We start from the raw sequence: 23,399 nt of genomic DNA, 5'->3' as shown, positions 1-23,399 counted from the left end.
TAAGTACAAAAGTGGTTTCTTATGATGCTGCAACAATTTGAGACTCACTACTTACACGTAAATATGTGTAATAGGTAACATGACCGACAGTATTCCATCAACAGTCAACTGCATATATTTTAAAAACAGCAAAAAGCTCACATCTTCCAACCCACACCAAAGATATATTTATTCTCATGAAAGTCAACCAGACCTGGGCTTAAATGTGGCTCTCCTACAACTCTTCAGGTTTGTGAACTTTGGTTACATTACTTATACCCCCTAAGCTAAAGGTTTCTTTAGTTATAACAGAAAAATAATAGCACCTCTCTTACAGGGTGTTGTCAGGACTGCATGAGGCAGCAATGTGTGATGGATGGGTGGCTAATTTGTCTCCCAGTGTTCGTCTCCCAGAGCTGTAGCTTTGGTTGGCACATGGCTTCCTCCCTGCTCCCCTGGCATCCCTGGGCATTAGAGGTGGGCATGCGCCAAGTCCTGGTCAACTGATGATGATTTCCAGGTTTTTTCAGGATAGAGAAATAAACATCTCTCTTGGTTGAGCCACTGTCAGGGATTTCTTTTTTACACTTTTGCCTGTAACCTATCTGCTAAAACTAAAACCTTTTATCTTACCATACATCTTCACATACAGTCAGATTTGAAAAGATATGCAGTTATCCTTGGAATGGCTGTTTGTATTTTTCTAAACTTAAAATAGGCACTTTTAAATGTGGGTCAAAAAGACGCTTCTTAGCCACAGGGTATCCATAAGGGATTGTTGTTCAAAGATCTATGCCTTATTCTACAGCAACTGCTTTATTTTTTCTAATTTGCAAGTTTAAAATTTATTACAGACGTGGTTCATTGTATATTAATCTGGGATTTCTGATCTAATATTCTCAGTCAAAAGACAACACTGAGTTCTGCATAACATCACCCTGAAGCAATTATTTACAGATTTAAATTAATATTAAGGCAACAAATGGAAGTATACATAAGATTCAACTGCTTAAGGCGCGGCGCTAAGGAAGCTGGAAAAATCATATGGTATAAACGTATCAAAACGCAGACATACAGTGGTTGCGGCTGAAGGTTTCAGACAATAGCAACAACAAACAAAAAGAGCATAAAAACGAGAAAACAGGTCACCATCTTACAACAGCACCATGAAGAGGCCTTGGCTAAGAGTTTGCCAAAAGCACTATCCTGAGATATTTCAAGACCAGTAATTTTTCACATTGTGCAGTGCTGCTCAGAAGTAAACGTCCTCACAACTGCTTTTGTTTGGAGAGAGGCTGGTGTGAAATGACGGAAGCTTGGTTTGCAGCTATTTTGTATTGTTCTTGTCCAGAGCCTTGTGGTGGGGAAGGGAGCGGGGTTTCAGGCGTTGCTAGAAAAGAATCAGAGAATTGTACGTGATGGCGACAGTCACCCTGACCCATCATCCCATTAAGTCCTGCACGACACCAATACGCAGTATTTTACTTTGGGTGTGTTTTTAAAGATCATATATAAAGTAATGGTTTATATAAGACACTGTCATCTCACTGACGTACCACCGGAGATGCACCCTTACCCTACCTCGCCAAATAGATTTATATTGGACCAGATCATTCTTGAAAACCTTAAGAGTCCTTTTAAGGTGTTGTCTGCCTTTCTTCACAGCATTTGTGAGCATTTGAGTCTCTCACGCACCCAGCAGGAAAAAAATCAATGAAAAGAATGAACAGAATGCTAGTGTTTTTTTCAAATCTTAGATTGCAAGTGTTATAAATTTTGCAATAAAAAATGCACATAAAATAAAATATATTTGGCTTGGCTTCCACTAACTCAAACATATTAGATGACATTTAAAATAATGAAGGTAGGATACTTTTCAAGTGTTTTGAAATATATGTTGTACTTAAAGGCACCTGAAAAATACTGACTTTGTCATGTCAAAATTATTTTGTTATGAATGAGCTTGTCTGTTACTTCCCCGTCAATGCAAAGAGCAAATCTATTAATTGGAAAAAAGTTAGTTTGAATATTTCACTATCTAGACTAGTGTTTCCTCCCATTACAAACTTTGTATCATATTACAAAATAATCTAGGAACTATTCTATAATTTTTAAAAACTTAAAGTACTTTAGTACTCACATTTATTATTATTCCATGTATTTAACAGAGTAGAAAACATTTGATGATGAGACTAAAGCTTTGCAAACTTTATACATTTTTTTCTCCAAAACATTTTAAAATTCTAAAAAAAAAAGTCTGTAGAAAAATGAGAATAGTCCCTTTTTGCTTGGTTTTTCCCTCTATAATAACTTTGGCGTTGTTAAGTATGGATTAGCAATTACTTAGGAACAAGAGCTTGAGATCATTTAATTGACAAAGGAATGAACAAATTGCTTTAAAAATTATTTTGGGATATTTAGGATGGATCTGAAACTGGAGAGGCTTGCTCTAAAAGACCAAGAAAATATGCACAAAAAAGTTTTTGTTTGTATGTGTTTGTTTTGTTTTGGATAAAAAATAAACTATTCTAAATGAGAACAAACAAAGCAGAGTTTTCTTTTACAAATGATTGTTATAAATACTGTGTTGAAAGAGGGGAAAAAATGAGAAAGTGTGATGATGAGATTCTAAAAAGATCAGGGTCAACAAGCACGCTTTTAAAGTACTAGAAACTGGCATTTAAAAAGTAAAGGATTCAACCGCCAGCAGAATTGTTCAACCTTCTTGCCAGCTGATGCCTATAATGCTTAATGTGTTGTTAATGTGTTTTATTTTCTGGGTTTATGAATAACTGAGCTTTAAGAGACACAGCTCCACGGCATTTTGGTGTGATACTAGGATTGCCTCTCTCTGCTCTGGACAACCTATTACATGAAAATAGTAACATCTGCTTTGCAAGGATGGTCCCAAAAGAATGTTTTTCCAGTACACCGGGACCCACAGGTTAAATGTGCCACAGTATCTCCAAAATATGCCATTTTTTCTAACAATTAAATTTCCACCTCTGTCATATACTCAAATAAGTTTGTGTTTCAGACACAACTGACACATAGGTCTACCGACGCTTGTACTGCTTGTACTAATGGGGAGACCTGAGAGCATGCATTTTTGTGGCCTCTACTTTCCCGGCCACTAGGTAGCAGTCAGGTGGTACTCACTAAGTTGTTACAGTACATTGGTCGTTTAGGTAAAACACTGTAATTAGCTATTAATGGCTATTGTCAATTCAGCAGGTGATACAGGTATGCATGATAATTACATCCCAGTAACTCCAGTGAAGGAGCTGGCTTAGTGCTCAGAGGCGACAGATCAAAGGTAAACCTGGGGTTAATTTGTATCAATTCAGAGGCAATTAATTCTTCATATTTGGTCAAATAGAGATTATCTCCAGGATAGCTTATAGAAATAGAATTTGTATTAAATCTACAATCATATCAGATTAACTTAGCCACCCACAACCCCTAGTATTTATATAACCATTTTAGTTTCAAAGGCTTTTCCCCAGCTGCCCTCACTGTGCACAGTTCTAATGTGCACGAATCTGAATCTCAGTCATCACAGTTAATGGCACCAGTCCTGCAAAAGCATGGTGAAGTTTCGGTTAGCATGGTAACTCGCAGTCAACTGTGAGTACCTCGTAACATGAACTTCACTGCCAGCGCTTCAGTCTCCGACAGGTACCGAAGTAACAGATGTCCCATTGCATCACATCTTTCATTCTGCCCATATTTTATTGACATTGGAACATATTTTGTTCAATTCACACACTGACAACAAAGTGTGTACTTGAGTTGCCTCTTGTCTCCCAGTGATAAATCCACGTGACATTTTACAAAATTAGATAATTGACAGAGAATTGGCTAAAAGCGATTAAAGTGCAGCAAAGAAACAAAAAGTGATAATCCTGGGATCAAAATTCAAATCGCACATAAATGGAGTTACAGAAGATAGCTGATCATGGGAACGTGGACATGACTGCTGTTTGAGCCCCTAAATATGCAGCCAGGAACTGAGTGAAGGACACTGTCAGCGTTCAGCGTAAGTGAGGTGTCTGGCTGTGTTGTGAAGGACAATGATGCCCCAGAAGAAGACATGGGCAAAAATTTCACATTAAGTGGATTCAGAGATGTTTCAGCACACTGAAAATGCAAAGGATACAGGATGGGAGATATGGTCAATAATATTGTGATAACTATGGATGGTGCCGGGCGAGTACTGGAAATATCGGGGGAAGCACTTTGTAAAGTATATGATTGTTTAACCACTATGTTGTACACATGAAACTAAGACAAAATAATATTAAATGTAAACTGTAATTAAAAAATAAATAAAATGAGAATACAAAAGAAAATGCAAAGGGTAAAATGTTAGAAGCTGACCCAAACTTCAAAAGAGTGACATTCATCAAGGCACAGAAGAGATCCTCGCTTCCTTCCAACAGTTACAGGGGAGGAAGCGAAAACCCTGTTCAAAGTGTGCTTCTTAAATACTTTTACAAAGAAATAAAACACTTTACTTCTCACTGTTTCTGATGTTTTAAATGATGGTGCACAAAATAAATATTAGAATTACTATACTTTTCAACTTCCCTATGTATTTTTAATTTACTTCATTTTTCAAACTTCCCTATATTTCTATAATGTATAGTTAAGAGGGTTCTTAATGTTTTGACAAGTATTTTTGTTTGATTTTACTGAGGTATAATTGCCATATAACACGATATGACAAACATTTTTACAGGTCACAAGAAACCGTAATTTTCCATTGATTACCAGGGTTTCTTTGCTTGGCTCCAGTCTGAATAGTCATTTCTGTGACTAGCAAGGTGAGGGCGGCCTGAACATACTTTTCTGCTCCCTACCCTAGGAAGTAGGAAGATTGAGGTTCTCTTATCTCCATTTCAGGGAGCAAGCTCCTGCCTACGGAGAGTAAGTGACCGTTGAATGTCACAGTCTCCCACAGCCGAGCCCTGGGGAGAACAATGCACCCAAATCTTGCAGTGTCCAGATATGAATAGATGCTTTCCCCAAATTCTCTTTTTCCTTAGGTAATTAAGTTTAAGACATATCAGGCTTGAAAAGTAGCCGAGATACTTACAGATCTGGTCCGTGTGAACCAGTGTTGACATGGGGCCTAAAAGTACGGTTTGTCCAGTTAATGGGTCCTGAGACAAATGTGGATGCATCGGGTGATGGAGATGGCTGACATCATTGGAAGCACCTACAGAAGATAAAAAAACGGCTGCATCAGTGATATTTAATCAGAAATGGCGAGTTTACCTGGGAACAAATGTTTTGACTGACAGCTTGAATATTGCTATTTTTGCAAAGTGCCTTTGGGGAGTTCAAAAATAAATTAATAGAACCACTGCCATATTAAGGACAATGTCAGCTTTCGCTGTACACTCCTAGATGAATGTTGTATCATATTATGCTGTATATTAATAATGGACCTTGTGTGCCGTTTCCTGGAATCATTAGGGTGGCTGCCTGTTGTTAAGGCAATTCCAAGAATCACTTACCTCAAGTTTATAGTATTCGGGGTCACGCTAATAGCATAAACAACTTTTATTTCAGGAAGATATCATTAGGAACACATTAAGTACCAGAAAACTAAAAATAAAATAAAGTGATTTTATCAGGAAATTTAATCTAGATCAGAACACAGAATAAATGCTTTCCCAACTTATTCCTGACATTTACTGCAGTAATGACATCTCATTTTTCCTTCTCATTGTGTTGTGTCAATTAATTATTTCAGGAGCAAAGTGTCCATTTTCATGATATTTACTACACACACACACATATATATATTTAGATTAGTGTGCAATTCTGATATCCTTGAGCCTTACAAGGAGTAAAGGCATAGAAAAATATAATTATACTTCAAGGAGTATTGAAAATAGGAAATATATTTCTAGCTGCCACATTTGAAGGACCTGAAAATTAAGGTTAGAGGGACCATGTGGAGTTAGATGGTGGAGACTGGTAAGAACGGGATTTGAATACGTTCAAGGATTCTGTGCCCATCCAACGGGTCCTGAGAATTTTCCAGTGTAAGAAAATTGAGTTCATTGTGTCACGGACAGCAAACAGAAGGGTCAAGCTTGCGCTGAAGCGCACAGAGGGCGCCCACCGGCGCGGCAGACTCACCGCCCAGCAGCATCTCCTGCAGCAGGTTGTCGATCTTGACCACCCCGAAGAGCTTGACGAACTGGACCTGCTCGATCATCTGCCAGGTGATGCTCTGCAGCGTGGGCAGCAGCAGCAGCAGCTCGCCGAAGCGGCCGCGCGAGTCGTACTGCCGGTCGTTGATGTAGTCCTCCAGGCTCAGCTGCACCTGGAACCGCATGTTCTTGATCTTCATGGGGTCGCTCAGCCCTTTCGCATCTGCCAAGGGAACAGGGGCAGCCCAAAGGGGCGATCTGAACAGCGTGTGACGGCAAATATTCCAATATTAAACAGTAGCTTTATTTTCACCGTGACTTTGTCACGGGTCTTTGGGAACAAACCTGGATCAAAAAATACAATGGCCTTCAAACAAGCGTATTCGTTGTCATCGATCTGAATTTCCTGAAACGGCCGGACCAGCTCGTCTAGAACCCGGTTGGCCACGCGGCTGATCTCCACCTCACAGCTGTTGCGCTGGATAATGTAGTTGTTTCCTAGGGGGAAGAATAATAACAGTCATCCTCTCCCCCGAGTGTATCAGATACTGCTTAAATTTTTCCAAACCAATGTTTAATTGGCCTTCCCTTGCAGAAATGGTAATAGTACTTCTGCTCTCGGTAGTGTCAGGTTAGAAAAACTTGAGAACACTTAAAGGATCAATAACATTGATAATGTGATCACATGCATTTTAACAGCCTCGGTCACTGGTGATAACACTAAAGTACAGGCTAATAAACAAGCTAATAATTGACAAGGGAGAAGCAAAGTATAATGATTAGCTTTCTGCTGTCAGTTTTCTACTAGTGTCTTACTCATTAATGAGCTTAATTCAAAACCTAAAGAATCTTTGTGGCTTACAGTGGATTAAAAACACCATTCTTGAGCGGTGTGGGTATATGCGGGTGTAACTACAATGGAGACATCTTTTAACAAGCCTAATGAGAATGGTTCTGTAGCGTCCTCTAAATGCAACAGAGTGTTTAATAGAATTTGAGAGCATCGTCCCTGCAGTCACATTATGTGGTTTAGAATCCTGGCTCTGTCCCTTGCTAATCTTGTGACCTCTGCTAAACTTTCTCAGCCTCCATTTCTCAACCTGAAAAATGGGCTGAAAATAACAGCACCTATCCCTTAGGGTTATCATGAGGATTAAATGAGATAGTGTTGATATACATATAAAAAAGTACTGCCCGGCCGGGCGTGGTGGCTCAGCGGTTGAGCATCGACCTAGGATCCAGGAGATCACGGTTCAATACTGGGTCAGGGCACATGTCCAGGTAGCGGGCTCGATTCCCGAGTCAGAGACATGCAGGAGGCAGCCGATCAATGACTCTCTCATCCTTGACGCTTCAACTCTCTCTCTCCCTCTCCCTTCCTCTCTCTGAAATCAATATATATATATATTTTTAAAAAGGTACTTAGAACAATGCATGTTACATAGTAAGCGCTGATAAATATTAGATATTATTATATTATGTTTATTCATGTTTTTTAGATAAAATATCACATAAGTAGAATAAATAATTTAGTTATTTCATACATGCCAGGGAGAGGTAGAGCTAATAAGTATTAGAGGGATCTTAACTGTTTCAATAGGAAACCTAATTTTATAAGTTAAATTGAGTGGGGGGATTGCAGACTTAATGAGAACAAAAGTTTTTCTTTGTGTCTTCTCTTCCCCACCCACCTTTCCTTCTACCCGCCACTTCTTCTGCCTCTTTTGGCACTGTTACTGAGTTATCAGAATTTTTCAGACACTGTCACCAAATTTCTTTTAAGTTGGGATTTTGTAGCATATCATGGGCAATGACATCACAGGAGATACACGGGCTCATTAAAAATGTATCCAATAGCATATATTACAATTATTAAGTAGACACAGAGGAGTGCAAGACAACACTGAGATTCCATAAGATGGTCACACAAATCACTAGTTCTTTGTCCTGACAGTTTAAATAGACCTCGAGATTCTGTTCACTGAGCAACATTTCCTTTTCCTTTTAAATCTCAATGCACTCTGAACTTCCTGCAATCAAAGCAAGGAAAAACAGGACCTGAGTGAGGATATGATCAATTAAATCCAATCTGTGAAGTGAGAGCACCATTTTTCAGTGTCTAGGAATGCTTGGTACATACAGAATAGACCCTGTATAAGAACAAAGCATGCATAATTTCTTAATTAAAAAAAAAAAAAACTCACCCAAAAGCAAAATATCTTTATACACCATGGATCTCTTTGTAGCTCCAAGCAGTAAATGTTCCCCTGCATGAGCTCTCAGCAGAGCCACCTTAATGAAAAATTCCAAGTTGAACAATTAATTATAAAATATGATGATTAAATGGTGATATTATATAAGTCTGACTAACTTCGTGTTCTTTAAGCCTGGGACATGTTTTTTTTGTTTTAAGAAATTATAATATTCATAGATAGTTGCCATCATCAAGCCTTCTATTTTTCTATTTTAAAATGTCATAGAGTTTTACTTTTCAAAATTTCTAAAACTAATGAGTCAATACACTGTCAGCAAATACACAACAAACAAAAAGACCAACAGAACAATTAAGTGTTCTGGGATGAAATAAAACCAAACAAAGCAGGGTTCAAATTCTGGCGTGGCCTCTTACTACCTATTTCACCTTGGGCACACCAACCACTTGTGTCTGGGCCTCATTCGTTTTCATCTACCAAGTGGAGACCATGATTAAAATTTCAAACTGTCAATGTGAGGACTACATGAGAAAATATGTGTAAAACACAATCTCTTTACATTATAAACTGAATAAAGGAGAGCAAAGGGAGGACCTGTGACATGGTGGAGTGAGAATGGGGAATCTGGGCTCTAACTCACTCAAGGCTGAACCCGTAACTCCTTGCACTAAGCTCTCGACTGAGCTTCATGCATATACTCCATTGCTTGCTGAGAATCATTGGAGATAACAGGAAGCATTTCAAAATGCAACACTTCTCCAACATCTTCATCATCATCCAACATGCTTGTTCACAACAAAAACAGGATTCCGCGATGATTCTTTTCTAAAGACCCAGCAAATCCTGCAGCACCCTGGCCCAAGCCTTTGCCTTTCTCTGCTGGTCTCCACAATATACTGCAAGGACCTAACAGGTATTCCTGCTTCTCTCCTGGTTCCCCCATGCTAAATGCTTCTTGACAGAGCTTCCAAGATGATATTTGTAAAACAATAATCACTTCATATCACTCCTCTGCTGAAAACTCTTCACTGGTTTCTTATTGTCCCTAGAATAACATCCAAGCTGCTTCACAAGGCCTCACAGGTCATAGCTCAATGCTTCGTCCCCCACGCACGTGTCTGGTTCTACCTTGCAACACGCCTGGCTGACTTTTCTCCAGGCCCATTCTCCCTGCGGCCTCCAGGTCTTTGAACGTGCAGTTCCTGGACCCAGAATGCTTTCTTCCTCCTCGACCTTGGTGTGATTAGCCTCTTGTCATTCAGGTCTCGGGGAAATCTTCTCTGATCCCCAATTTAAAGTATCTGTTACCACTTCACCCCTAGTCATTGTCCAATAATTCATCCCATTTCATTTTACAGAACTACCCCCACCTAGAATCAACTTATCATCCTGTGTATCTTTTATTGTCTGTCTCTCCCAAATAGTAGGTAAACTTTATGAGAAAAGTGACTCCATCTGAACTTTTACTGCCCAATGCTCACAGTTCCTAAAACCGAACAGTAGTCCTAATAAATATTTTTGGGTGAATTTACTGAGTGAATTTGACTGATTTAGGGTTCAGTTTTAAAAACTGTTAAGCGGGGATTATAAAACTTATGACCCAAAGCTCCTGAGAGCATTAAGTAAAATAACCGAATGTATAATGCAACTGAAAGCTAGCTCCCCAGTGCCTTACCCATAACAGACATTCAGTAAGCCATGGCTATTAATGTGATATTGTTAATATTAAAGTCAGAACTAGTAAATAAAAATGTTTTTGACAGGTTATGGGAATTCAATTTCCCAATTTTTAAATCACTATCTTCATATTTAAGTCAGCAACTTTTAAAGAGGAGCGATAGTAAAAATATAAAACTGATAAATAACATAACCCTACTTATATGGCTTGGGGTGAGACAAGTAGTTTTAGCAATTTAGCATTTTTCACTCTGAAATAACCTTCTGAGCCAAGCTATCTTTATGACATGTCAATAACCGTGACTCATAACAGGAAGGCAGTTACAGAACATTTTGAGAATGATTTCAGATTTCACAAGATTTTCTTTGTCACCCAGTGAATTGCTCTCCTGGAAATGTAGCTAAACTTCCTACAATCACTTTTTTTTCCTGAGTGTACAAATATTTTGTTTTTCTTTGAATTTTAAACAGTTGTACCTATCCCTTTTATTGTTTCTTTGTCCTCGTGTGTCCATGATAAAGAACACTGGTCCGAGAATGTAAGACACATACTGGGTATGATACATGTCATGTGCAGGAATTGGAAATTTTCAAATTATTTACATCTACAAGATATTATACACCACTTGGAAGAGTTAAAAACAAATCTGAAACTAATAATCTAATCTTCATAGACCAGTTAAGAAGTTAAAGTTCTTAAATATTAATTAAAATGTCTTCATGTATGTATGACAAAGTCTGACAATATATGTATTAGGACAAGATCATTTTACTGAATTTTCTCGATTTCTCTGAAGTTTTCAGTGCACGATTCTACAGGCTTTTTATTGCCAGACATATAATTAGTATACAGTAATGCTAGACTAAAATTGTCAACATGCAAGGCAAAATTTTATGCTAATTGCACAAATTGCCCACAAATACACATGGTTTTCTCTAGGAGTGGTCTGGCATTTTTGAGAAATTTCACAGGCACCTTCAGTAAACACCCAGACACAATGGTGCACCATTTGCCTCCCAGACGTTTGCTCTGCCAGGCCTTTGTCTCACAATGGCAGTTACTGGCTATCTGTCTTTCTCCATCACTTAAGCTTTTTACACTCCAAGAAGGAAGAACAGTTTTTGCTCAACTTCATCCAATCAATAAATACGCAATACTTAGAACAGAGAAGTTAAACAGCTGTGCCTCTGGATAGAACAAGGAGGTGAATGGACAAGAAAACCAATCTTTTTCTCATGAGATCATTTCACCTTTGTCAAATATGGTAAACCTATTATAAATATAATTAAAAGAACACAAAAACTGGGCAAAGTTCAAAAAACATTTTTTTTAAAGCATTCAGAATTTTTTTAACTTGTACCTGATCATCCAGGGGCAACTCGCAGAACGCAGGAATATATTTCGCCCATTCCACCAAGACCAAGAGCTGCTGTTTCATGGATTCACAGACATCACCAATGTTGGCAATTTTCTTAACATTTATGTCCGTGCTTGCACCAGGGCTTGAAGCTGAAATCTAGCATGAATGTGAACATTATATTAATCTCTCATTTAAAATAATACGTAACCAAATCTCCTCTTTTCTTGATGAATGCAACAATAAACACCACTGAAGCAGCAGTATCATTGTCACAGTATCTTGAAATATACCAAATATTTTTAAATTGAGATATGAAATACCTGTCAGTACAAGTTCAACTGAAACCATTCCCTGCATAGCACTTGCTGTGGGAGCACTATCTTGTTTTACTGGCCACATCTGTAGAGTAAGTTACCCAACTTTAGGGGAGTTTCATAATCCAAAATGACTATAAAGGAATAACAGAGTATCTAATGAAATATGCTCTGTGATTTTCTTTTCCATTAAAAAAGCGATATTTTTATTAAGAAAGCCCATCCTTAATTTGTTGAAAGTGTTTTCAGTGGATAAAGTTTACCAAACTGGGGAAAGAAAAGATTTAGATGAGAAGCCGAAAGGATTTATGTTCTGTGGTGAATGGAAACCCATTGAAATAAAATCAAGAAGCCAACCTTTGGCTCAGCAACATTGCAAAGCTTAACCTATAATAATTTTTGAAACTATATATAACTTTGAACTATATACAAATACAAGTGGTGTTAAAATGCCCTTCTGCTGAAGAAATCACTTTCTGAAAGTTCTTACAAACTTTCTTGAAATTTTTGAACATGTGTGTGTACGTGTCTTTCTGTAGTGTATGTGTCCTTCCTCACATCTCCCCTTGAAACCATTCTCTAAACACTTTATAGGACCATCAAGTAATCTGCAAGTAATGCTGATGATAACGGTGAGGTTAACCTCACCATATTACCCTGTGTTATCAAAAACGAAAGTAGTTGTCCTGACTCATTATGGCACTGGATTAATAGTTAGCTATTTCATAATTTGCGTGATAATAGAAAAATATTACTAACATTTCTAATAGGAGCAATGCTAAAATAAACTGTCTTCACAGGGTTTCTTTGATTCTTCAGTGATTTCTATTTACGTAGGTAACTAATGACCTACATTTTTAAATTTTAGAACTGATATTCTCACTCTAGAAACTTAAACTTTCCCCTGTGTTTTTTTTCTTCTGGCTCTTCCCTTAAATACCTGTTTCCAAAGCAGGTGCAGAGGGGACTTCTTGAGTGCAGAAGTCATTTGGGAGGAAGAAAGAGCTCTGGCGATGGGTCTCAACCCACCTCCCCCAAAGCTGTGATAACTGACTCTACACATTCAACCAATAAGAGCCGCTGCCCCCAGAGCACTGTGCTAAGTACGCATTCAGTGTTTCGAATGAACCCTGTAAACAACTTAAACACATGTGGTCTTTGTCGTTGTTGTTTGTTACACTCTCCCACTGAAACGCATTTCATCGACCCATTTCAGAAACAGGAACTTGTCCAGGGAAAGTCAAAGCGAAGTCAACAGGCCGACTACTATTTTCAGAGTAAAGCTCTCGCATGTGCAAAAGTGAGGCTTCTTTCGGTACTGAGCTTGTCTGAGAGAACTAGATTATTTTAGCGTGAGGCCCAGGCAGCCACTGGACCCTCCTGCGCAGGCCGGGTGCCTGGGCAGAGTACCTGGCGAGACCGGAGCTCTGCCTGCGCCAGCGTGTTGATGGAGGGGATGTTGCTGCCGTCGAAAGTGCTCCTTCTAGTGCTGATCCGGTCACGTTCGTTTTGCACAGCTGGGTGAGAAAAACCACAGGTTTACTGGCCGGTTCCCTCCACCACGTGTCACAAGATAAAGTACGGAAAGTGAGAAGGGGTATTTCTAAAAGGCCTGGGGAGGGACAGAAGTGTGACCAAGATACTTTTCATTGTGTGTCACTTTTAAAAGGTCAAAGGGCCAGGCTTGTCACTCATGCTCAAAAAATACTGCCTTTTGGGACTTGGTGATGGCACGCACGTTAGAAAGTGTTGCGTCAGCCAGTTCAGCCACGCTGTGTGTCAACGCGATGGTTTTCCAGTCTCTCGAAGTTAATAAAACCGTGAGGTAACTGGAGGAAGAGCCTCGCCTGTGCGCTTGGCCAGGTCAAAGATAAGAGCGTATTCACTGCCAGAGATAGGAGGCCCAGTTCCCAACTTCCATTTTCTGATTCTCCTAAACCACGAGCAAAAATGGAAAGTCAACTTCTTTCAGGTATGCTGATTTTAAGATCGCAACCTCATGATCTCTTAGGAAACAACTTTCTTGGGAAAGTTTCCAGACGTTAAGGCAAAGGTGCAGCAGGTAGGAGTCTCTCCTGAGAGGACTGAGGTTGGAAACTCAGCCTTTGGGAAAGGTGAAGAAATCCCCCCTATTATAGAAAAGGCCTCTGAGAGAGAGCTAGCTTGACTTTCTTCAGAAAGGGCAGAAAGCCTAATGTGTTTCCCCAAATCTCTTATTGAAAACCAGGTTTTAAATATAAGGAAGAGTAAGAGGGGGGTTAAATTGTGTCTTTGGCACATAAAGAATAACATAGGTCAGATGTCAAAGCTGGATTTCAAAACTTAGGAGGTAAAAGGATCTCCGTTCACCAACAAGAATGGAAACAAGTCCTGTAGCCCCTAACTTATTTAAGTTAATGCTCCACCCTGTTCTGCTAGAAAGATAAAACATTGAACTATCAGAATTTTTAATGCAGTTATGCTTTTATTTAAAAAATTCACTAATTTCTATTCCCAAATCTATTATCTACCCAAAACATACTATTAACTATCAACTCATTAATTTGAAAGAGAACATACTGAACTTTTTGAGTTTAAGGGTAAGTAGATTTTAAGTTAAAATAAATACTTTTTTTATTTTAAAATCATATTTACTGGTAGCTTACTTTACCCCTCCCTTTTTAAAATTTATTTTTTTTACAGAAACTGTCACTGACTTTCAGCCTAAACTAATGAAATACATTTACAGAGATTAAAATTAAAATGTGAGCTATGCTTTTATGAATTGAACTTACATGATCAATCTTTAGGAAAATGCTAAAATATATTGTGAACATTTGTTACCTTCCTACTGCTATCGTTTTCAACATAAAACCATGTTTATATATGTTTCCACCATAAATTATCCTTGATATGATGATATTACTGTAAATAAGGGCAATACAACCACTCTAAAACCCAAAGTTACTTCCTAATCTATTTTGAAAAAACTAACGTATTATTCTATGAAGACTAGATGATATAACTTTATTATTTTTGAAAATAATTCATATATAACAAAGGATAAAATTCTTAAAGGAAATAGAGGGTGGTGATTTGTAAACAGAAACGGATGAAAATGATTGGCAAAGTATGTAATTAATCCCATACACTACCAAATATGCCATGAGACATAAGTCAATTTTAAATAGGAAAGTGCGCCTCCCATTTAATTTTGTGAACTTTCATTTATTTGACTTCTTTTTGAGACTGGCAACCTGAATGAAATTTATGGAACCTTTGTCTCTTTAAAATATTCACTGGCAAGGAAAAAAAATAGCTATGTTCAAGATGGGCTTAATACACCTTCCATCTCTAAAGAATAGTGATTTGATTCAATTAATTTCTTTATAGTTTGTGAAATAGTTCTGAAAAATATCTCTGCATATATATGACAGGCACAAGAATGTGGAAAGAGTGATAAGCATAAAATCTCAGAGTGACTATTCCCTGCGAAACATTGAAATGTGTCCACCTGTCTAAATGACCCATATTTAGTGTGTAGGATAATATAACCAGATTATTTAATATGCTCAAAATGAAAATGTTCACATTAAAATAGAGTATCTAGTCTATGTCTCTGCCCCTCAATAGAATATAAGCTCCCAGAGGGGGAGGGATATTCTATTATGTTAACTACTAAAACCTCAGCACCCAGAACTGTGTTTGGAAAGTAGCAGTGCTCAATAAATATTTGTTAAATAAATAAATAAATGCATGCAAAGTCAATGTTCAGTTAATGTTTAAAAATTAAATAAAGGTATTCAATCTTATTGACAGTAAAATATGTTTAAAAATACATTTATAATTTCAACCTATTAATAGATTTTACCATCTATTTTTGAACAGAATATTGGACTGTTATTTAAACAACGATTTTGCTGCCAAATACAACACAGTCATAAAGAGAATAGCGTCTGGAATCGGGCAGCCATCCGATGAAGACTGGATGTCAGTTTCCTTGGTCAAATTCTCAAGGAACCACAAACTCTTCACTGAGAAAAATCAGAACTCACGTGAAGGGTTGTTATGATTAAATGAGAACGCGTGTGTAACACTTTTTATCAAAAACGGTAAATATCATTAGTGCGTTACATATTATTACCTTCTTTTTTCATTCCTGCTCTAAAACACTTTCTTAATCGACAATATCTACATTGGTTCCTTTTGTCCTTGTCAACAACACATTGCCGACTGAACCTATAATATGAAAAGAAAAAAAGATGTATTAGTTTTACAGAAAAACCACGTAAGGAAAAAGCAAAAAAACAGACAAATAGACTTTAAATAAATACAGCCAAATTTGGCCCAACAGGAAGCATGTATAAGAACAATTAACTGACTTTTACAGATATTATGAACATTTGTAACCTTTCTGGTGCTATCATTTTTGACATAAAACCACGATCAGCACATACAAGCCTCACCTCTCATGCCGTCTTTATAACAAAATAAAACTGAAGGACATCTCACTTAAGGCCAGTGTGCATGGTCATTTCTATCATGAGTCATGCAAGCAAAACCTAGTTTAACAATCTTTGGCATATAAATTTCAGTTGCTTGTTGCTAAAGGATTTCTGTGCCATGGAGAGTATATCAGAACTTCATTCCTCTGCACTCGCATGCTTTTCTCATCATAAATATTCTTCGATTAATTTTAAATGTGCCTCGCATCCAATTAAAGTTCACTCTAAACAGACGCCAAATTACATGTCAAGAATAGCATTAAGTAGTCTCTGCACAATTAGGTATCATTTCACATCGACCAAAATGGCCCTAATCAGGAAAAGGAAAAAAACACGACAAAACAAGTGTTGAGGATGCAGAACACGCTGGAACTCTCACGCAGCGCTGGGGGTAAAATGCTGCAGCTGCTTAGGAAGGGAGTTTGGCAGTTTTTTAAACAGTTAAACACAGAGTTACCATATGATCCAACAAGTCCACTCCTAGGTATCTACCCAAAAGAAATGAAATCATATGTTCACAAAAACACTTGCACACAGGTATCCATAGCAGCTTTATTTATAAGAGCCCAAAGGTAGGGTCAAGCCAAATGCCCGACAGTTGATGGAAAGATACATAAAATGTGGTTCCCTAACACAATGGGCATTATAAACAGCGATTAACAGGAAAGGAGAACCGATACAGGTTACAACCTGGATGAACTTTGAAAACACTATTTTACGTGAAAGAAGTCAGACACAAAAGGCCACCTATTGTATAATTTCACTTATATCAAATGTCCAGAAGAGGCAAGAGAGAGTAGACTAGTGGTTTCCAACACTGGTGGGGAGGAAGAGGTGGGGAAGGGTAGTGACTGCTAAAGGGTACGAAGTGTCTTTATAGGGCGATGAATGTTCTAACTTGATGGTAGTGATGGCTGCAATTCTGTGGACATACTAAAAAAACTGAATTGTACACTTAAAAAAGAAAGCACCATCTCTGGACTTAGGCCTGGAGCTTGATTCCCAGGTCCACCATTCACTCTCCACAGGACTCAGCAATGTTATTGAACAACCCCCCCTCACTGCCCAAGTTAATTTACAATTGTAAGATAGGAGGGACTTGCTGTAAAAGGTTGTTATGTGAATGTACTTTAAAGACTTTGGAGCAAATATTAAACATATAGTAAGCAATAACATTTCTTCAAAATTCTGGCTTAAAATTACCCATATAAACATCCCTGATTATTTGTGGTTATTACTGATAAGAATAAAATAATATATTTTGTAATCTACATAAAAAGATATTTCTTCTAAAAGATACGAATGGTCACTTAAAACTGAATGGGTATAAAGCCTAGTATAGATGAGCTAGAAGAGAGGCATACTTTCTGGGTGAAGAAAAAAGCATTGGTCATTTAAGAATGCATGGCTGAGGAGACTCAGGAGAGAGGACCAGATTACCAATAGTCACAACGGGAGAACACATTTAATTAACATTAAATTAATGCAAAAATGAAATAAACATTTATTAAGCACCTACTGTGCATAAGATCCTGGTATAGGGGTTAAACAGAGGAATATTATCTCTCTCCTCTAGTCAAGGACACTATAACCTAATAAGGTACACATTCAAGTTTACAAATAACCATAATAAATAACATCATGAGAACTACTGAGTATTTAATTTAAAGTGCTTTGAAAGGGAAAGTCCAACTTTAGTGTGATGGAACAGTTAGAGTGGAAATTAGTAAATCTAAGATAAAGTCGATAAATTTGAGACCAACAAAATGTGAGTTTAAAAAAAAACCTTTATGATCCTAGACTTGCATCACTATAACTTGCATCCACGTGGAAAATTGTAGCATTTGCTGAAGAGCAAAATATGTAAAGAAGGCCAAGGTGGTAGCAGTGCTCATGATGGGAAGGGGTGAGTCAACTCTACATGTTGGTGAAATGTTTTTTAAATTTCCAAATTTTGCTATGGGAATACTCCTTCCCCACTTTTCCCAGACAGGAAGGGTGGGAATCTTGAAAGCTCTTTGTGCTGATAGTCTCTGATTCTTAAAAGTTTCTGATGGATTTAGTTGTTTGGATTGCTATTCTTCATATCCATGTCTTTCACCTTCAACAGAACACATGACTCAAAAAAGTACTGTTGACTTGTTATTTTGTATTTATTTTTGTTGGTAATTTTGGAAATCTCCTTGGTCTACATTTTGTCTTTGGAGTTTTGATGTGTAAAAGGTAACACCCATCTAAATATTATTTTTTTGTTTACCAAAACGGTGTAAGTGAACAGTTTACATTTTTTGACCTACTAAGCTCTCCTGGAAAAATTACTAGAGAATACTAGTTAGGTATTTGGAGGGTTATATATTAACTTTTCCACACCCCTAGAAATCAAGTGGCATCACACTGGGAAAGAATTAACTTCTTCCCAGATATAATCTGCACTCAAGAACTGTCACTCTGAACACTCATTGTGAACTATCTAACCCTCAATTGTGCTATGAGGTTGACTAGACACTAAAACAGAAAAGCCAGCCTACTAGAAATGTAGGACACACACAATAAAAGATAGTTAAATTTAATGGCAAAATTGTGGCACGAGAAATACATTTCAAATTTTAGGACTGAAAATTTAATTTCATCCATTCACTTCAAAAAGCTACCAAAATCATCTGTGCCTTTATAATTTTGTTCCAGATGTAATGATGCTGGGGAAAAAATAATATTCCTAAAAGGACTGGGAAACCATTTCAATGCAAATCTAAATATGTCTATTGGTATATGAGCATGTGGTAAAACAATAAAGAAGCGTCAGGGAGGGACGGCGTCACGGCTGGGGGAGGGAGGAAGGAGAAGCCAGCGCCCTGGGCTCCAACCGCACTGGTCTAAGCTGAACGATAAGAATGTGGATTTTTCATAGATGTTGCATGAAAGAAGCACCTCGGTGGACGCATCCTGCGCCCACCCACCGTCCTCACTCTCAGCGGGGCGTGCAGTGTGCCCGCGGGGCTGCAGGCAGAGCACAGATCCGAGTTTCAGTCCCCAGCCCGGGCCACCTGGAACACCGCCCGCCCCGGGGACTTTCCTAAAAGGAGTATATGCCGGGTACCTGCACGAGTACACGTGACTCTTGCGTATGCTGCGTCTGAAGAAGCCCTTGCACCCGTCACAGCTGGATGCCCCATAGTGCTTCCCCGTCGCTCTGTCCCCACATATGGCACACAGGCAGTTGACACCGTTGTCTGCGGTATTCATACTTGTCGTCTCTGGGGCAGAGCTATCTGTTCGAAATGGGGGGGGAGTAGAGTGTGAGTTAGTACGGAGCCTTTCCAGTTAAATACCCCCCTAGATACTCACAGGCTCGAAACATCCAGTCCTTGGCTCCTTGGAGGCCCCACAACATGCTTCCTTTTAACCACTGGCTGCTCCTGCCAGTCTCCCTTCCACCCTCCCCTCTCATATTTCTGACGATGAAACTTTGCGGCTCTACGGGGCTCAGTCCCCCAACTACACCCTCTCTCCAAGGAAGCTCATCCAGGCCTGTGACATTAAATATTATCTGTGTGATTAAATTCCCCCAGTTTTATCTCTAGCCCCGATGGCTCCCGTGGGCACCAATCTGACATGCCCAAATACCTATTTAACAACTTCACTTTGCAGCTCAAGAGGAATTTCAAATTAATGTATAAAAACAGAACTCTTTGATTTTTTCCCCCAGAACATGTTTTCCTTGGTCTTCGGTGTCTGCCCATAGTACCATCCAGTATCCAGGGCCAATAACCGGCGAGTCTTCACTGGGTTCTCTCCTTCGTCGCTCATGCCCAATCCAATCGTAAAGTCCATTTAAAATACACAGTGAATCCATACCTCTTCTCCCTGTCCCCATGGCCACCCTATCCAACCGACCAGAATCTTTCCCCGGGATCACTGCAAGAGCCTCCTATCCAACTTCTCCTCTTTTACCCTTGCTGGCCTGCTGCTTATTACTCCAAAGCCCCACAGTGCTCCTGATACAAGAAAGTCACATCTTATACCTTAGTCTGCATCCAACCCTTAGAAGCGGGTAATACCCTGGCCTGTGAAGCTCTGTGGATAGAGCCCCCCCACCTCTCCCACCCCATTATCCAGTACTATCTACTTTTCATCCTGTTCACTGTCATCTAGTAATGTGGCCACTTTCCCCCCTGAAGTCCGTTTCCATCTCAGAGCCTTTACACTTGCTACTCCTTCTGTCTGGAAGCAAAGTTCTGCATCAAAACTTTCTTCCAGCTGGCTATCTGATTTCTGCTCCAGTCTCTCATTTTCTGTGAAATATTCTCTGAACACACATCCCAAATAGTCACTTCCTATCTGCCCTTCAAGTAGAATCTACAACTCTGCTTTAAAAAAAAAAAAAAAAAAAACTGCTTCATTGCCTAAAATTATATTCTGCACTGGTCTGCCCATTTATTATCCATCTCTGTCTGTAGAATACAAACTTCCTGAAGTCAGAGAATTAATCTGTCTCATCCACCCCCTCTCTCCTCCAGCTCTTAGAGGGCATAAAGTGGGATCTGATACACAGTTTTGAAGAAAGGGGCTTTAGAAATCCACAGGTATTTTTACTTAAGCGAGTCAATGCTGTTCACTACATCTTTAAAAATATGTATGGGCTCACCCTGGCCGGGGTGGCTCAGTTTGTTGGGCGTTGTCCCCATGCGCCAAAAGGTTGCTGGTTCGATTACCGGCCAGGGCACACGCCCGGGCTGCAGGCTTAATCCCCAGTAGGGGGCGTGCGCGAGGCAGCTGATTGACGCTTCTCTCTCTCTCCCTCTCCCTTCCCCTCTCTCTAAAAATCAATTAAAAGACCTTTAAAAAAAATGCATCACATAGAGTTTTAAAAAATCTATATGTACTTAAAAGATACTGAATATATAAGGTAATATCTTTAAAATTTAATTTATAAAATAGCATAACAAGCGTAATAACAACTCACTATTATATCTCCAATATAACAAAGGATTAAATGAATGGTTGTCATGTCCCAAGCATATTCTGTGACAACAAATATATTCTACTTACTAATACTTCTGAGTAGACAGATACTATCATGTATAATTTCATTAAGTTAAAAAAAAAAAAAAGAATATGCTTAAGGTTAACCATTGGCATTATAGAACTTAAATGTAGGAATTTTTCTTTCAGTAACATAAGCAAAATAGATACTAGAAATATGGCAGCTAGATGTATTTTAGAATTGATAGCTTTCTGGGAGATCATATGAAAATATGAAAATATTCTACACTTGCTTCAAGTTTAATGTCATACTTATATATTATTAACAACATTATTAGAAGAAAACAAGTTAGACAACATTTTAGAATGTCAGATGCTTTGGTAACTATTTGTAGTATGCTCGTCCCTACTATTTAGCAATCTATATAGTCTTTTAAAAAATCACGATTCTCCTGAGATAAATAATATTCTATTAATTATCTCTAATCAAATCTAAACATAAGGAACCAAAATAGGGACTTCCTAAGATTTGCACTATAGATTCATTTGAACTCTCCTTGTGCTAAAATTTCAGAATTCATCTTGACAATTTTTAAAAATTATTTCACTAATAATACAACATAGAAGAACATTAAGATATCTTGAGTATAAGTTACAGTCTCAATCCTGAACTAAACACACATATACACACTCTTTCCCCAACTATACATAATTAGTAGATTTTAGGAGTTCTATCAATTATAACCGATCTTGAACACTATTTTTACTTAAAAAATAAATTCAAAGTCAATAGTAAACTGTATTATAAAAAGACCTGAGCCCTAACCAATTCATGTCTTATTTAAAGTTAAAATATTACTTTAGATAAATACCAAGAACTGTTGAGGCTAAACATTAGCTTGTCAAGTGGGGTTATAATATAAACCTTTATTTCCTTTCATATTTGTGTTCAATTCAAAAACTGGATAGTCATTTTCAATGTAATTTCTCATTGGCAGCCATTGAGAACTGGAATAATGAAGTAGGGGGCAACCAGGACAACTCTCCAGTGTTCTAAGGAAGCTCTGTCCCATATGTCACTTCAAATATTGCCTAGAAAATACACTTACTGCCAATCTGCCAATGTTACTTACAACTGTAATTTACAGTAAACAAAATAACACTTTTACCTAACTGGCCCGGGACAGAATTCTGAGGTTACTTTATTACCCATAACTAGGCTTCTTCTAATCTCGAACACAAAATGGGCACAGAATTATTAATTTAAATTTTGTGATGAAGTGCAGAGCCCAGATTTGTGGTTTTAAAAAGCCAGCCCTGAATTCTCCAGCAATAAACCTGGAGCTACCACCTGGGAAGCTCGGCTTTCCTTCTTCCACTACACTTACTCTATAAAAAATATCTACAAGCAGATGAGAACTCACCATTTGAATTATACAGAATCTGCATGGTTTCAAACTCCAAGGTTGTATACGTTGGGTCCAGAACTTCACTGTAATTTGCCATATCCATGTCCAGTATCGGTTCCGATACCCTCATCATTGACTTAGAGCCACACATCCAGTGCCACCACAAGCCCGGGGTGTGTGAGCGCTGCCAGGCTTTCAATCTGTGAGTGATAACCCCAAGTTAACAGTAACTGAGTGACTTATGCGCTGCAGTGGGTGGAGCTGTAAAACTGTAAACTCCTTCAGCAGCCTACGCTCTGCTTCTTTCTCCTGCTTTTATGGCATATGAGAGCAATTCCCTGTGATAATCTTGGAATGTTTCATGAAATCACCTTATCTGAAGTGCTTAGTGGACTAACATGATTTCCTACATTGATTTCCAGTAGACAATAAATGATGTCATTTAGAGGATTAAAAATAGAAAAGAATCTCTCAGGTTTTAAATTGTAATTGAACCAAGATTGATCCCATTTAAGGTGCTGAAATCACATACCACACATTCTAAGAGATGGGGCTTTACTGTTATAAATTTGATAAGTCACGACTACAAGTTAACACTTAACACTTAACATAAGCTCTCAACAATTTCAAGTTTTCTTACCCATACAGTAAAGCCAATTTTGTCTATGTTGGAACAAAACAAGTTTGTAATTTGAAATGACAGGGATTTATGATACATTTCAGTTGCAGCCTGGGCATGACCCTAACAAGGACTTTAACATAGTTTCTTTAACTATCAACATATGAGTCTGTGTCCCTTGGATATCTGCAAA

The 23,399-nt window shown here is 38.3% G+C and overlaps 1 protein-coding gene across 1 annotated transcript; it reads right to left on the bottom strand.

Moving 5' to 3' along the window:
• Window positions 1-423: 423 nt before the first annotated feature.
• Window positions 424-23,089, bottom strand: HNF4G (hepatocyte nuclear factor 4 gamma). Its single transcript, XM_016216129.2, has 10 exons — window positions 22,603-23,089; window positions 19,293-19,464; window positions 15,835-15,929; window positions 13,122-13,228; window positions 11,398-11,553; window positions 8,351-8,438; window positions 6,492-6,644; window positions 6,133-6,369; window positions 5,078-5,200; window positions 424-1,369 (listed from the first exon to the last, which is right to left on the bottom strand). The coding sequence occupies exons 1-10, from the start codon at window positions 22,736-22,738 to the stop codon at window positions 1,248-1,250; spliced, it is 1,389 nt and encodes a 462-aa protein (XP_016071615.1). The 5' UTR covers window positions 22,739-23,089; the 3' UTR covers window positions 424-1,247.
• Between the last annotated feature and the right edge of the window lie 310 nt (window positions 23,090-23,399).

Source organism: Miniopterus natalensis, chromosome 16, assembly GCF_054644295.1.
Source record: "Miniopterus natalensis isolate mMinNat1 chromosome 16, mMinNat1.hap1, whole genome shotgun sequence".
Taxonomy (NCBI): domain Eukaryota; kingdom Metazoa; phylum Chordata; class Mammalia; order Chiroptera; family Miniopteridae; genus Miniopterus; species Miniopterus natalensis.
Note: the sequence above shows the minus strand (reverse complement) of the source record. Positions and strands in the feature narration are given on the sequence as shown.

What these genes read in the sequence shown, in the direction of transcription:
- HNF4G (XM_016216129.2), bottom strand. Translation starts at nt 22,738, where the DNA reads ATGTGTGGCTCTAAGTCAATGATGAGGGTATCGGAACCGATACTGGAC. An exon ending in AGTCACGTGTACTCGTGCAG is followed by an intron (nt 15,930 to 19,292) that starts GTACCCGGCATA and finishes TTCATATTATAG; the next exon opens with GTTCAGTCGGCAATGTGTTG. An exon ending in TAAAGATATTTTGCTTTTGG is followed by an intron (nt 6,645 to 8,350) that starts GTGAGTTTTTTT and finishes TCTTCCCCCTAG; the next exon opens with GAAACAACTACATTATCCAG.